This window comes from Strongylocentrotus purpuratus, unplaced genomic scaffold (assembly GCF_000002235.5).
Source record: "Strongylocentrotus purpuratus isolate Spur 01 unplaced genomic scaffold, Spur_5.0 spur5_scaffold_15, whole genome shotgun sequence".
Classification (NCBI taxonomy): Eukaryota; Metazoa; Echinodermata; class Echinoidea; order Camarodonta; family Strongylocentrotidae; genus Strongylocentrotus; species Strongylocentrotus purpuratus.
The window spans coordinates 34650251-34666589 of NW_022145600.1; the positions used below are offsets into that span (position 1 = coordinate 34650251).

General features: G+C 35.4%; 1 protein-coding gene across 1 annotated transcript in view; it reads left to right on the forward strand.

Moving 5' to 3' along the window:
• Positions 1–402: 402 nt before the first annotated feature.
• LOC575549 (fibrocystin-L) overlaps positions 403–16339 on the forward strand; it is a 63746-nt gene continuing 47809 nt past the window's right edge. Inside the window, exons 1-8 of the mRNA XM_030986305.1 lie at positions 403–749; positions 5485–5583; positions 7037–7178; positions 8624–8729; positions 12143–12200; positions 13477–13591; positions 13936–13992; positions 14598–14671. Of these exons, the coding sequence (XP_030842165.1) occupies positions 674–749; positions 5485–5583; positions 7037–7178; positions 8624–8729; positions 12143–12200; positions 13477–13591; positions 13936–13992; positions 14598–14671 (727 nt within the window). The 5' untranslated portion in view covers positions 403–673. The remainder of the gene's footprint in view (positions 750–5484; positions 5584–7036; positions 7179–8623; positions 8730–12142; positions 12201–13476; positions 13592–13935; positions 13993–14597; positions 14672–16339) is intronic.

The window sequence follows — 16339 nt, forward strand, 5'->3', positions numbered from 1 at the left end:
GGAATTGTCGTTATTTTGTTAACACTGAAATTTTACCAAAAAAATAAGATGGCTACGAGATCAAACGTGTCCTGTTTCTCTCTCTCTCTCTCTCTCTCTCTCTCTCTCTCTCTCTCTCTTTCTCTTCCTGTTATCGCATCGATCAATAAAACCAAGAAGAGGAGCACAAAGCTCCTTCGGCAAATAAAAAGGTGGCTTACTTAATTACTCGTCCATACTTTCTACCAGCGGGTACCTATTGTTGCGAAAGCGTTAGTTGTGTGTATCCGTGCATAGCGATTGGATGGATGGTCCAGAGCCATGCATAGTAGGATACAAATTACGCCATTATACAAGATCCTTGATCACGCTTATAAAGACGCGGATGTAGCAGCATTGTGGGATACCAAATTGTGGGATACCTAGCTGTGCGGCGCACATAATTTACAAAGCTAGCTGAGGCATGTCCGCGTGATAACAAAACTCGAAGTTCTTCTGAGCGAGCTGGAATCGCCTAAGAAGAAGTTAATATAATGTTGATCGTTCCTTCATTTTTATTCACTTTGTGATGATTTCTTCTTCATTTCTTCATTGAATATATTCATATTTTTCTCTGAGTCGTAGTGTAGAGTATTCGATTTGGAGCCATTCGGGCTTAATTAAGTGGGAGAATTTCTGCTTTGACATTTCGAGAATGGCGTCCCTAGCAGCGGGCTGCTGTCCCGACGGTGGAGCATTACGACGGCTTCTTATGTGTCTCGTGATTTCAGGTGAGTACTAACCAACGAGATTTCACTGCTTTTCAATTGTTATAACTTTGTATCTATTGCTGGAAACTTATTATTGTAATCATAGGACTCGGGTTTTTATTGATATTTCACTGCTTTTCAACTATTATAACTTTGTATCTATTGCTGGAAACTTTGTCTTAACCATTGGACTCTGGTTTTATTGATATTTCACTGTTTTTCAACTATTATAACTTTGTATCTATTGCTGGAAACTTATTATTTTAATCATGAGACTCTGGTTTTATCGAGATTTCACTGCTTTTCAACTGTTATAACTTTGTATCTATTGCTGGAAACTTTTTCTTCATCACGGGACTCTGGTTTTATTGATATGTCACTGTTTTTCAGCTATTATTACTTTGTATCTACATGTCTTCAGTACGGTTGCATTTACTAATTGACTAATTAACTTGTGTATAATTATCCCGCTTCGCCATCACTTCATAACTTTGAAAACTTGATGAATATATTGATTGTTTTTAGTGCCACCGAGACCAATTTAAATTAAAGTGAGTCATTGAGTTGCGACAGACAGAGTCTCGTTATAGCATCAGTTTCTCGTAGCCAGGATAAGGCTCCGTATTAAATCTGCTCAATATTCGATTCACATTCAAAGTGAGTGATCTAACTTCGACAAGATGGGCAACAACGATATCATAAAAGACTAATAAATTCATAGCCTAGATATCATTTATTAGCAGTAAAGCATAATCACTTTTATGTGATTCGAGAGTTGTCACATCGAAATCTTCTTTCCGACGTTATTAGAGGTTGGATCTCTGTTTACAGGTCCTCGATTTAAAAAAAAAAAATCAACTAATATATTTGCATAATCAATAACGAAAAAATACAAGCTACAACCCTAGAATTATTATGTCTGTATACAAAATTACGGTCACTGCAATAGCTCTTCTCCAACTATATACATTGGCTGCATGGATCGTTTTAAACCGATTGAGTGAGAAATCTTAGAGAAATGTAAAAGATTCATACTGATCATACAGATCTTCAGCAAGAATTGTAAATAGAACAAAGAAGGTGAGAACATTAACATTTAAATTATGATACATTATGCGGAAAACCATCGCCTAATATTCAGGGTCTTGTTTGGTTTGTTACATATTTATCTATCATTTTGGTTACAAATTTCAACATTAAAATCTAAGTAAAAAAGGTCCCTATGTCCTTACACTGTATAATCAACATCAATGATTTCCGTATTTTATTTTTCCATTTGAATTGCTTTTAGTTTTAACAATTGTTATCATAATTTTTTTTAAATAAATTATTGTGTCGATATATTGCTTACATTCTCCCTCGCTTGCAAAGTCAGTGATATTTGGGCAAGAGACCGCAGACCCTCCCACGTCAGATGAAGAGCAAACGATATCAAAAATAAAGAATAAACATCGATTGATTTTAGTTCAAGTTGACGTCTAATTCCATATTTCACATCTCTTTCATTATACGGTTGTTCTTGTTGCTATTGATTGTTTATTTTTTAATGACAACCAGTCACTTTTTACTTTTATTGCCAAATTTTCTAATACTCATTATAAATCAATAAACACCCATTCATTGTAGGATACGTTTGACATATGAAAAACCTTTTTGTAAAAGGCGTAAATCATGAACAAACCTAAATAATGGCCAATCATGTAGATTGCATACCTCAAAGTGCACATATTTTACAGTTGTTCTGGTAATAATCATGAATAAAACGAAACAAAATGAGACTATATAAAAACAACTAAAATGTAGGTTTAATATTATTTTGAGTCATGACATCTCTCTTGAAATGTGATTTGTTTATTGGTTTAACAACCCTGGTAAAGATAACTGGGCTGTTTGGCTCTCTGGGAGAGGTTGCTCTAAGGCTTAAGTAACTGATGAATAAATATGATAAGTGTTAAACTGTTTAACCAGCGTGTTAACCTTATTTCTAGGTAAACATACCGATAAACATTGACAGTTCATCGACTGATCATTGTAAGAGATAGCTGTAAATCTCAAAAGAAACACCGTTATTAAGTTGTAAAGACAGAGTAAATCAAGAAACTTAACAAATCTGTAAAGGTAAACCATGCATATATCTGACAATCCAAAAGATTTGTATGTCCAAAAAAAATTAAATGATAAAACAAAGAAACATGAAACTTACAACTTTGTTAAAAAGATGAAGAACTGTTGTCCTCATTCATCTGAACGGCAAAGAAACTGTGTACACCCTTAGTGGCAATGCTTGCGTGTAACATGTTTACCATTATTATTACCAGCTTTATTTGTGTTTATAAAATCAACCCATGTGACATGCAATGCGTAATTTGTAAACAGGGAATCCAACCACGTTCATCAGGTAAAGTTTATCATTCTAGCACGAAAACGAAAACAAAAGAAGATAGAAGGTTAACGCGATAGTAAGATTGAAAGTGCAATGGGCAGCCAGACAATCCAGTATACCGAGTGAAATACTAACTTGAAGATGACTTATTTTCAAAGATGTTTCGAAAAAAAATGTAGAGCCGAATCGTTTTTGTCTTTTCTAGGGTTCTGAGCAGTAAAGTTCGATTCGACGAATAGTTTAAATACATGAACGAAAAGAAAAAGATTATTGCAAGTTATAATAACAACATTGATACTAAAAGAGTTGTCATCGTCATCATACTCGTAATAATCACCATTGTCTTCATCATCTTCAGCATGGCCGTCATTAAAGCAAAGATCAAGGTACTCTTCAAAATACATGTCAGAAGATCCTTCTCTGCAAGAGTTTAAGTAATGTATTACCGTAAATGTAAAACAGTCTAATACGTGTTAAGTAAATTGATAGATTCGATGATTTCCCGTTGCAAAAGAAGTTGAAATGGTATTCCATTTGCGACGGGATATATTCAACAAGATTTTACATTTCACTTAATGTGTTTTAAAAGTTTTAACATTAACAACCGTCAAACTTTTTCATACGGCTTTGATATTGATGAACATTGTATTTCTATACTATACAGTAGTTTATTCTAACAAGTGAACCGTATTACATCACTCCATCTACCTTCTAACTCTTCGGTAATATGATATATAAGCATTTGCACAGTTCCTATGAAATTAACTGAAAGAAATAAGCGAAACTGTGCGTCACAATGCGACGAAGTAGCTCAACCAAAGATACCCCCGTGGACAGGCCTACTATATAGATGTATAAGAACAAACGCATAATGGTGCAATTGTCTGTCTGTGTAGTACTGTTGATAGCGTTGGCAAGGTGATTTTCTTTGATGGTAGTGCTTAAGGTTTAATCGCTTAACCCGGGCAGGTGAAGACCGAAGGTCGTCGAGTGGTTCTCTTTCAAATATAATAGGAGGGGGTGTTTACATTATTATTTAATGGTTAAATATTGTAAACAATACTAAAAAATAAAATCTCCATAAAATCGCCTTACATAGATGCTGAATAAAGCATAGCAATATGTATTATTCACATATCCAGACACGCATAGGTGTAAAGAAGAGAATTTACACATCCGTTTCCCCTTAAAAAATACAAGTGACCTCATTATTTTCACTTAATACAAACCCTCTAATGCAAATACAGACGCACTACAATCATATCGAAGAATTCATTGTTAATAATTTAAGTGTGCGTTTCTAAAACTAAAATGAAGACGAAGAAGAAAAAATCATCTGATGAACGCGTTAACAAAAAGAAGGATTATTGTATTTACTTTATGCTCTTTGCAAGTCCGACCTTTATTTCTTGTATCTTCATTTACAAAATTTGAGAAGTAATATACATGTACATCGCATTGTTCAGGAAGGTTTATTCATTGATGAAAATGCAAGAAAACTAATCATTTCTTTCCTTAAAAACAGCATCCAAGCATGAAATAAATTGGATTTAATTCTAAGTGATATACAATTGACCTTTTTACTAACTGTATATTAACCAGATTTGTTAAACTCAGAAGATGGCCAGGGGCTTGTCAGACATAGCAGCAAATAATGCATTTGTTTTATATGCAAAACAATATATATTTTCTGCGAAATGCAAATAAACGGCTATCTTTATATTTTTTTTTAAAGTTTTTATGAAGTTGAGCGGATTCTTTCTATCAGACGCAATACATTTTGTGTATTACTAGATAAATGGAGAAATGTGCAACTGATGTAACAATGTTTGTTTTACCGATATGCCACAATATGTACTTTGTTCAAATCTATTGTTTTGTTCTTGCTCAAGAATGATTAAATATAATTTGTCTTTGGAAGAAAAAAAAATAATAATGCATGCAGAGTGAATTCCATCCATGGAGATACCATTATGTATGGCAGTTGAATTCAATCATTGATAAACACGGGTGAGAAACTTGCATAAATCATGTAAATTGTAATAAATTAGGAATCAGGAATACAGTTTAGAGAATGCAAAAAGTTGTTTACAATATCAACTGAACAACACGTTGTATAGTTCGTATTGTATAAACAAGTTGTTTAGATATTAAACAGGTTGTATACATTTTAAACAGTTTTTTTAATTTGTATGTATATTCTATTCATCGATAAACCAAAATATGCTAATTGATTTTTTGAAAACCTCAAGCAATAAAGGGCGTGTTGAATCTAAATTCAACATTGCTTTGTTTTCTAAAATCCAACCTGTCGCTGTTTTATTCTGTTATGTATAGTTTTGTTAAAATGTTTTATAACCCTCCTCTTTGCAGGCTGTGTTGTTTCATCCATTGGAGCACCAAGCGTGTCTAATATTGAACCTAGGGTTGGGAGTCTACGTGGAGCAACCAGGATTGAAATCACGGGAAGCGGTAAGTGATAAATATTAAATATTAAACAAATAAAAATAATAATGCTGCATCATCGTTAAAGGTTAATCTCATTGTAAGTGGTAGATTGTACACATTTCGCGGACAAAATCATGAGAATATTGGATTACCTCTCGCTGTATTTTAAAACTTTACCATCATTATACCACCTGTTTGATTCCGCGCGAATGCCGAAATCACCACTGCCCCCCCTCACCCGCACAGTAACTACCACCTTAATCGTCACCACTATCGATGATATAAAACATCACCAACACCATTATAACCACCACCTACACCAATACTACAACTGACCGTCACCACCACCACCTCCAGCCTTGCTACAAAACTACAATCATCACCATCATCACCATAAACATCACCACAAACATAACTTGATTGTTGAACGCCACCGCATTCACTACCTTAAACATGAGCACCGTCACTATCAGTGTCATCATAATCATCGCCGCCACCTTCACCGCCACCACCTCCTCCGACACCGCCACCACAACCACCACCTCCACCAACACCGCCACCAATGCCGCCACCATCACCGCCACCATCACATCACTACCACCAAAGCCACATTACCACCACCAAAACCACCACCATCAACATCACCACCGCCCCCATCACCACCACTGCCAACAACATCACCAACACCGCCACCATAACCGCCACCGAGACCATCCTTGCCGGTAACCGAGAAAAACAACCACTTCAATATGTGGCGACGCAAACACAATAGGTTGCGTAACAGTCATATCCAGGGTCCCAATAGCCTTTTTTGAGCCAGACCAAACATTATTATATTAGACTGCATGGTAATTGTCTAGTCATGCAGATCGTGACAACCAACAAGTGGCCCTAGCTTAACTCCCTGCAAGCACCAAACACTTGAGAAGCAAAAAGAGAGACCATTAAACACGTCTGGAAGGCCTAATGGCATATCGAACTGTTTAACAAGAAAGGTGTCATAAAACGCATGTACAGGGGAAGTACTAATGACATACTCATAGTTTATCAAGTCTGTTTCCAACACTTTTCGAACAGTTCTCAATCTTAAACACAGGTTTTATACTGAAGGACGACAAGGTAACTTTGTAATGTATACACAATGATAAATACAGAAAATAGTTTCTTTACCACAGATTAGAAATCATCTAAGAAAATCTGCAACATGATTATAATTGTAATCACTAAGTGCACAGGGGTGGCAGATATATTAGTTTGGAAGCTGATCCCATTGGGAACCAAAACTTTTCAAAATGTTAATTTTTAAAAGGTTTAATTTCTAATGTTTTTCTGTCGCTGTAACTCAGCTTTTGATTTGCACATGAAAATGTTTAATTGTGAATTTTACAATGAGACTTATGAATACTGCAAGAAATCATTAAACTAATCCCAAAATGTAGCATTTTATCAATAATTCGTTCTATTTTTCTGTTTGTAGGATTTAGCGAGGACAAGTTCAGTTTTGGGGAAGGAAACGATGACCTCGGTAACAAAGTCTATTTCCGCAATTCAACCACCTCCATACCTTGTGATGTTTTGGATTACTATAGCAACGCCAAAAAGATCGTCTGCGAGACTAGGTAAACCAATAATCCTCATTATTATGGTTGAAATGATGTTAAGAAATCAAATAATGCTGTCGTGATGAAAAATCTCATCCAGACTTAACGCCGGTTGTTCATGCAATTATTTTTATATCGATATCGCCAAAAAAGCAATTCGTTTGCTATATCGCTTTGAATGCCTGATTTTAAAGGCAGTGTAACAAGATTCAAAGTCGAATCCATTTTAGCGAGGGAAATAGCCAAACATGCAGGATCCTTTTGGATTAAAAAGAAAAGAATAATGTTGTTTACAAAAAAAAACACTTATTACTAAGCCCTTATGGCCCAGTTGTATTGACGGTCTTTAAAAGAAGTCTAATTCATTGTATTTTTTCACTTGTTTTGCTTCTTCCTCCATCACAATATGATTTTATCAATTTTAAATGCAACTCGGAAACCCATACGTATAATACGAGAAGCGCTGCCAACATTCGTCTCCCTAAACATAGAACCCGAAGATTTCAATTTGACATTCGATACTCTGGACCAAAATTTTGGAACACCTTACCATCTATTCTACACAAATCGCTCTCCTTGCAGACTTTTTCCCGTAAGGCAAAAATGTATTTAATTGCTCGATATTGATACCCTCTCTTGTATTTATGTGTGAAATGATCTTTTGTGGAATTTAATGACATCTTTGTATGACCGATTATTTATTTACTTTGATAACTTGTTGCTAGTACCATCTGTATATTCCCAGGACAATGCTGTCGGATAAAGCTGTTGTCTGTTTGATGATTTTGCTTGTTTGTAATGATATGTACCCGCTGTCTATTTTACAATTGTACTTCGTTATCTTTATGATGTAATCGCAGACACATGTACAGCCCAATTGATGTAACTTTCTCTTTATAAGTGAACATGCCTTCCTATACTTAATTCTCCTCTCTTCCTTTCACTATTTTTTCTTTCCTATCAACGTTCTGTTATATACAATGTAATTTTCATAATAACGTCTATAATGTTCTTTCGGTAACTGTGTTAATTTATTATGGGCGTTCCCAACTCAAGCTACGCTTTCCGGGTTTTCGCCTCCTTCCGTATCTGAATTAATTACTGTATACTCTATGTTGAAATAATTGTTACATATATCATATATATATATACATTGTGTTTTATATTGTGCTGTTGAGAAGGAAATAAATGTTAATAAATACAAATACAATACAAAAATATACAACCGTAAGAATAATGAAGGTTAAAGTCGTATTTTTATTATAACATATTATATTACTTCAGGGAAAAAGGGCATTCGTATATCAAGGTGTTCATGGTCTTTGTCTACGGTAATACTTTATATCAGTACACGATTTAAAATTAGTCTGAAAGAAAAAAAAATTCTCATAATACTTTTCTTGATTTTCTCAGATAAACGAGAAATTTACCACTTCTTTTTTTAACCCTCTCGCTCTCACCAGGTCAGCATCTGATGGTACTTTTGATATCTACATAGAGGTAGATGGAAGGTCTGTTACTGAACTCGGAGGTTCATACTGCTCATCTGCATCCAGGTGTCAATTTACCGTAAGTCACTTATCTTATTTCACTTTCTACATAGATTAATGTCATGAAGCTATTCAGAGAGCTGTGAAACACGATTATGTCCTAATATTCAAATTATGCAATGAAACCAGTTTAATTTCTGGACTTCACTGTCAGACACTTTTGAGTGAATGAATTACTATTTTTTTGTGTGGTAATAAAATACATAAAATGCGCTTTGAAGGGTGAATAAGCATTTCTCTACATCAATAACTCATTTCTTGTAATGGCCAAAATTAAGCTGATTGATTCTTTGCGCAGCACAAAACGTACGACCATTCGGTTTATACAAGGGTCTGAAACTCAGACTATTTAATTAAATGTCTTTATCATGCAATAGTATTGATCTTTCACATCTCATTTAAAACTGAGGGGCAAATCACAAAACAATGTGGTGAGTAGGCTAAGAAAACAAGTATAGAACACAAGGAAAGTTTAGCGTCAACATGTTATGAACTACACGAAGTACAGTCATGTGCACAGGATCGAAAGAAAATACAAATCAAAGGATTACTTATTTGTGCATATACACAATTTAGATAATTAGATGTTTATTTTATTCTAAAACAATTTATCTTTCAATGTTTTCCAGAATCTCTAAATGATGCATTTAGTATTCTTACTAGTTCCACTAGATTTATACTTATCTTAAGACAGTAATTCTAAACTATAAGTATACTACTTATGTTTATAAACTGAAGATGAAGGAGAGCATGTTCGAACTTTTAAAACTTTGTTACTACCGGCTTACATTAATAACCAGATAGGTGATCATTGTATTACCTATCACATTTCGTTGATGTCGGTGAATTCAGTACATTATCCATGATTCTTAGAAGTGATACAGAACGTGCCATTTTTGTAATAATCTCATTGTTTAGATTAGAGTAGGTTTCAGTTCTGCAAGAATTATAAAATGGGCAATTTCAATGCATCCAAGATGTATAAAGATTAAGAACATATTTTATGAATATATATTCTCATCACCAAGTTACCAAACAAATGAGGTTTCAAAGTGCAATCCTTTATTGACCGGAGAAATGAAAAAATGGGCTAATTATGTAAACCGAATTTATTTTATGATTGGGTATTGACATTAAATGATATGTTTTCATTCTGAAGAAGTGTAACAGGGGTAAATTCGATACTAAAGTAAAATTCGAAGTTAAAATTGAAAGATTGATTGCATCCTAGAAGCAAAGTAGAAACATGAATATTATAAAACGTTTTTTTGTTACGCCATTCATTCACCGAACTTCAACAACAACCTCACAGAAAGAAGTAAAAACATAACCAATCAACAACAACAACAACCAAACGACCACAACAAAAATCAGATTGAATAAAAACTGTGTCGGAGTACGGGAGTGAAGTTATCGACGCGTGTCTAATAGATTATTCTCAAACACGTCATGTTATACTATCAAAGGGAGAAGAATCGTCCTCCTTTCTCTTCTGTATACCTACTGACGTAGGTTTGGTCACCCAAGCGAATCTTAGCGTCTTACCCCATAGCACAAACTTAAAAGACACTAACCCACATCAACCTCAGCATTTCTTCTCGCATTCAAACGTGTAAAAACAAGGTGATTGTGTGACCATCTTGCTTCGATTGATCTACATCTACAAGCAGGGCCAAACACATTACTGCATTAACCTTCTAATGGCTCAAGTCACACCAATGTGCTCCGACCCCAGACAAACAAAAGACCAAATAAAAAATTAAAAAACATTACCTCGGATAGCCAAGGGTCGGTTTTGCGTTGTGACTGAGGTATATAATTATACGGCGGACAGTGTAAATATTCCTTTGCTGCCTAGAGATATTGATTAAGATTCTTTCCTTTCAGTCTTCAAGGCACTTATTTCTAGACAAGAGCCCTTACCCGACATAACACTTCATTAAAAGTTTGTTTTAGGGTCTGAAAGCACTATTCTCCACTTCGAGTATTCTTCTTAGCTTTACAGACGCATGTCAATATGTCATTCATACTAACCGATTTCCCATCAATTACAATCACAGAACAATCGTATCGATAGAAGTATATAGGATGCGTATATACATGTAAATTATATAATAATTCGATAGCTGGATTCTGTCAAATTGATGAAGTAGTTATACTAAAATTATAATGATTTGAGGACTGTTGTAATTGCTGTGACGGATCTGAATGTGATCCAGAATCTTTCATTGTATCTCTATTATAAAAGGTGTAACATTGTAGATCAACATTCTATTATAATTATGTAAAGAAGATATTATTCAAAGGTTATGCATTTACTCATCCATCCATTAAAGATATATTGACTATTATTGATGAATATTGTCAATACGCTTGTACGCTAAACACAAGCTAAGCGCCTAAGTTTTTATGATTGGTATCTAATATAATATTTCCCATGTGCAATGTCCAAAGTAAAATGGAAATTTGAAGCGTTTCGCTGTTACCCAGTAGGATACAAATAGTTTGACCTGGAATTGTGTGCGTCTGTAAAATGGTCGTACAGGTGTACTTATCTTGATTTGCTCCCAAGTAGAGAGAGAGCAAGTTTGAAACCAATGAACAGGATAAACATACACTCTGGTGCTTCGATCAGTTACTAAACTGCGCCCAGTTGCATAAAACTTAGTATTGATGGTAACTTCGGCATGGAAACCTTGATTTGAATGACTGTTGATTGATGTTGCCATGGTAATTAATATTGATGGCACAGTGGTAAGTTTTATGCGATGAGGCCCAGGAAATTAATTAAAGCCAGTTAATGAACTGGAAATTAATTAAAGCCTGTTACTGAACTGGAAACCAATAAAAGCCGCTGTGTAAAAAATAATTTAAACAAATTATTATCACCATTCGTGAATTGTCATTTTTCACAGCTGGGGGGATATGTAACCAGTGGCCCGATAATCCCCCGCTTTGAATTTCTTATTCAGCCCATTTTCCATCCGGCTGGCTTTTATTTGTTAACGCCCCGGGAATTTGTGATGGCATGTCTAATCCTTAATGAGAAATATTGGAATTTAAAACCCTGAACACGTATTTCTTCACATATCAACATAGGACGTATTTTCTTCATAAATCCACACCACACCATATTTATTAGGGATATGAATGCATGTAGGCCTATATTAAACGTAATTCAGGAATTTTGGAGCTCTGAAGATTAGCCATCCAAATTCCTTGGAAAGCATCTATATAAACAAACGACGAGCGAAAACAAGATGCACCCACATACACAATCGTCTTCTCCCAATATGTATACAATATATGTCTTTTCATCAAGCTGTTTTGCATAATATTTACCCACAATTTAAAAAAAAAAATTGTTGTTGGTATTAATGACGAAAAGTGGAATAGCACCCTAATCAAAATGCAAATATGTTTCCTTTACAGTATCAATCGAACCGCACTCCAACAATTTCCTATGTCTCACCAACCTATAATGTTCCAGGTAAACAACATCTTTATTTGTATTTCAATAAATTTGACTTACAATCATCGTTAAAAAATCTATTGTGTCTCCAATCTTGCTGTTATAGACCGATTTACTCATATATTCAAATTTATGGATGTTTCTTTTATGGAGACCTTGTGACAAGTTATTCCATGAACCTGTTATTTATGAATGAACTACAATACTTGGAATCCAGTCTGCATACATTACATGTTGCTATGTCGGGCCAGTCTCGCACAAGCTTTCTGGATGTCAAGAACAACCTTTGTTTAAAAATTATGCATTTGAATATGTTAAGCTATGGTCACAAATCAGAACAGCGACCGACCGATCAGTAGCCTGCTCGGTCGCTGCTGGAATTAGGCATCGCCCAGCGATTAGGTCGGTGCCCGGGCGGCGACCGCCCAGGCACCGAGCGTATTTTGGGCGGCGAGTGAAAAGTGAGCAGGCACCGCCCAAATTTTAACTCCGCGCTAAAACTTCAGCGGCGACCGAGCGATGCCCTTAAACCGAGCGGTGCCTGGGCGGTCGCCGCTCGGTGGCCGGGCAGCCGCCGGGCAGAATTGGTTAAAAACTCGCCGCTCGACCGCCGAGCAGTCTACTTTTGGGTTATGTGACCATAGCATAAGTAAAGCGGTCTATTAAACGCATCTTGCCATGCTTTTTATCTTGCTTTAATAAAAAAAAAACTAATTGTAAGTGACTATTTATTATCAAGATATATCATTGGTTGATTGATTTACGAATCATTAAAAGAAGATACAATAAATGTGACTTTTTATGTAAAAGGGTCGTGATTTTATGAATGCATTCACCACAGATATCGCCTTGTACTAGGTGTAAAAATCACACACCACATTTGTTATCCTTGTAACAAAAGTTATAACTTGTATCAGAATGAACCTACCTAGTTCTAGTTGGGGAATGTAAGGGTTGTTTGTTTGGTTTACTTTTATCGTTAATTAAAAAAAGATATGTAAACAATCATGTTTTGACATTCAAAAAGCCTTTTTAGTTCTTGAGATATCGAGACTACCATGAATTTAGTGCGCATCATTTTGCGCTAAGAATAAGAATGGGTGAAGGTACCATGCCTTTGATAAGTCACGAAGGGGTTTGGAGCAAAAGACGGTCAATGCGATAAGTCTACTTTTTTGCTAATGAAAACTACCCTACGTTTGTAAAAAAAAACTACGTCAATAGGTCACCCCATCCCTCCCCAAATCGTTCAAAAATTACAACTCATTAATAACAACCTTATTATTAACGTCAGAACAACCGCTGACGATCCGTGGGAAGATCTATACGGATCTTTATGAGTCAACCCAACTCAACGAGGAGGAGGATGACGCCGACGAACTCGACGATGATGTCCTCGTTATTCAGCGGTAAGATTGTCTTACACTGATCTCTCTGCAAATGATGGTGATGATATTATTGATGATGATAATGATGATAATTGACGATGATGATGATGATGACGATGGTATTAATGATGATGGTGATAAATAGTTTTGTTTATAAATACGTGTAGTACTATCCTCCTAACATACGTGAATGACTTCGACGAATGCTTTGTAATAATGAAACTTTTGAAAACAATTTGTTATCGGTATTCCGAATATATAACAATCGTATTAGCCATTTTTGTTCGATACAATTTATAACTTTTATAACAATTTATGAAAATTATAATTGAACATTGTAATTCTTTTTTATTTTTTACTGACAGTGTCTACTGGGGTCCTCAAATAATCTGTGATCCTGAAGATCCTGAAACAGAAGCGCCGTAAGTTCCATTTATTTGTATTTACCACTCTCGACCCAGGGTTGTTATAATGGGTGCCGGGTAGGAAGGATTGATCTTGAGCGTGTAGGTGAACGAATTCGAGTACAAAATAGGTGTAGTGGGGAGCACTTTGAACGCATGGAATGGCCGTTAAGAATGTTACATGTATCTATTTTGATATCAGTTCCTGAGATATTTCGTCAACTTTAGAAGAATTATTCCAGATGAATGATGTAACAGTGAAAATTGTAAAATAGTGTGACGTGTATTAAAGGACCAAGGGCTTATTTTCCCGCTTGATTAACGAACCTTCTATAACACGAAGAGAAGTGGAAGTAGCAATGTGAAAAAATCGTAGTTGGCTATTCTGGAAATAGTTAACTCTCAAAAATATCATTTTCCGGGCCGGGTCGATCATAATGACTCTCCTTTTAGTTGTTTAAGATTTCGGTTCATAATCTTTACGAAGTCTCTTTGACTTTCAGCTATTCCTATGTGACTATTTAAATATTTTTTATTCACTTTTCAGGAAATTAATTGCATTCATAGTTGAACTTGTCAGAGCTCCTCACGATTATCCAATATGATGTTTGTCTTTTACTTAGATATGGTATAGAGCTGGATGATGAGGACTCAGAATGGGGAAATATCATGTGCAGACCCGCGACTACTCTTGTTGGTATGTTACATAACCATTCCTTTATCCATTTTTCTGTTTTGGTATCCTTGTCATGTTTTACCATATTTTGTAATATCTTTTGTTTTTCCACATTCTCATCACTTCTCAGTGTCATTAAGTGATATTTCCCTATCATATTCTTCGTCTTGATTCTTTTTTTTTCCATTGCCTCTTCTCTCTTCGCTCTTTCCGTTATTCGTTGATAACTTTATAGTTAGTTGTTCTTCTTTGTAAGCGTCGATCTCCTCTTCTTAAATTTGTTTGCATAATATTCCTTCCGTACTTCGTTTCCGTTTATTCTTCTCCCCCCTCACTCTATGTCATTGTATTTGTCTCTCTCTCTCTCTTCCTGTCCCTTCTCCCTGTCTTCCTTTTTCAAGTCAAGTAAGTTCATACGATATACACTCGTTAAAAACTACAACCACCTATTTATTTGTTCAGTACCGGATTTTATTTGAACAGCAGAAGAAATAAAAACCAAATTATCATTGGACAAAGCTACAAACTCATGTGAAACTGGAGCAACTGGTTAAACATTAATCTTGGTCCCTGTTTTCCCCATTTTTGACATCTTTAATTGATTTATCTGAAGGTGACTGTCTTGCAAGGACATTAAAAATGACCATCAGCGGAAGAATCAATCTGAGTCGCGTTTCACAAAACCGCTATAAACATCATTGGGATGTCGGCAATCTTATTACGGTTTCGCGAAACGATGCCTTGAAATCAAATAATGACATTTCCGCCACTCTGCCCGTCTAATGGTCTAATTAACACCTCAATGATACTAATGCAAACAAATCTCTTTGGCTAATTGTGTACTCATTCCCAACCCGACCACCTGAATGCCTAATTGCAGACTCTAAATTGACAAGAGACTTCAGTAGGAAGATGGCTTTTCTGAAATGAGATAACGATCATTCTCCATTGGCATGAAGATGATCTTTTTAGCGTTTGAGTAAGAAGTGCTGAAATTATGTCACTTGGCAAAGGAACCGTTGTTAGGTACCTGAAAATCAATCTGTTTGTATTCCATGTCCTTGGTTGCTCCCAAGATAAAAAAGAATATTGTTTAAGTGTGACCTCTGGTTCTAAAGAACTTACGGTTGTGACTTTCTTACCCGACAATAGGAATCCAAGGAAAACAAAAACGTCACGAAGGACCCTGTAATTCTTTTTAATTACCTTTTATTCTTGAGAGCAGTACGTGACGGACAGGTTCGTTTGGCAATTGTATTTCCGATTTATCTTTGAATGAAAGCTCAACTGTGTTTGTATAAGACAGGTGTATGGTTATGCAAGGATGGTTATGCAAACACGTGCGTTAAAAGTAGACAGTAGTGGCTGGTTATCATTTCCTTGATGTAGGCATACGTAAACTTTTAAGTAAACAGAAGATTTTAATGAGAATAATCTGTTTACTTAATATAATAAGAATTGGTTGATGTTTAAAAACAATTTTTATTCTAGGTATTAATTTCATTAGTACTTAGTATAGTATATTTGCTTTTTTTTAAAACGTTTATCAATCACATCTGATTATTGAAATTTCGGGGGTGAACTTTTTTCGTCAACCTTCGATAGAGCACTCGAGCTCGAACCTGGGCCTGGGTCGCTGTGTAGACAGAAGGGACACCCGGCCCCTGGTCCCTGCCATAAGATAGTCTG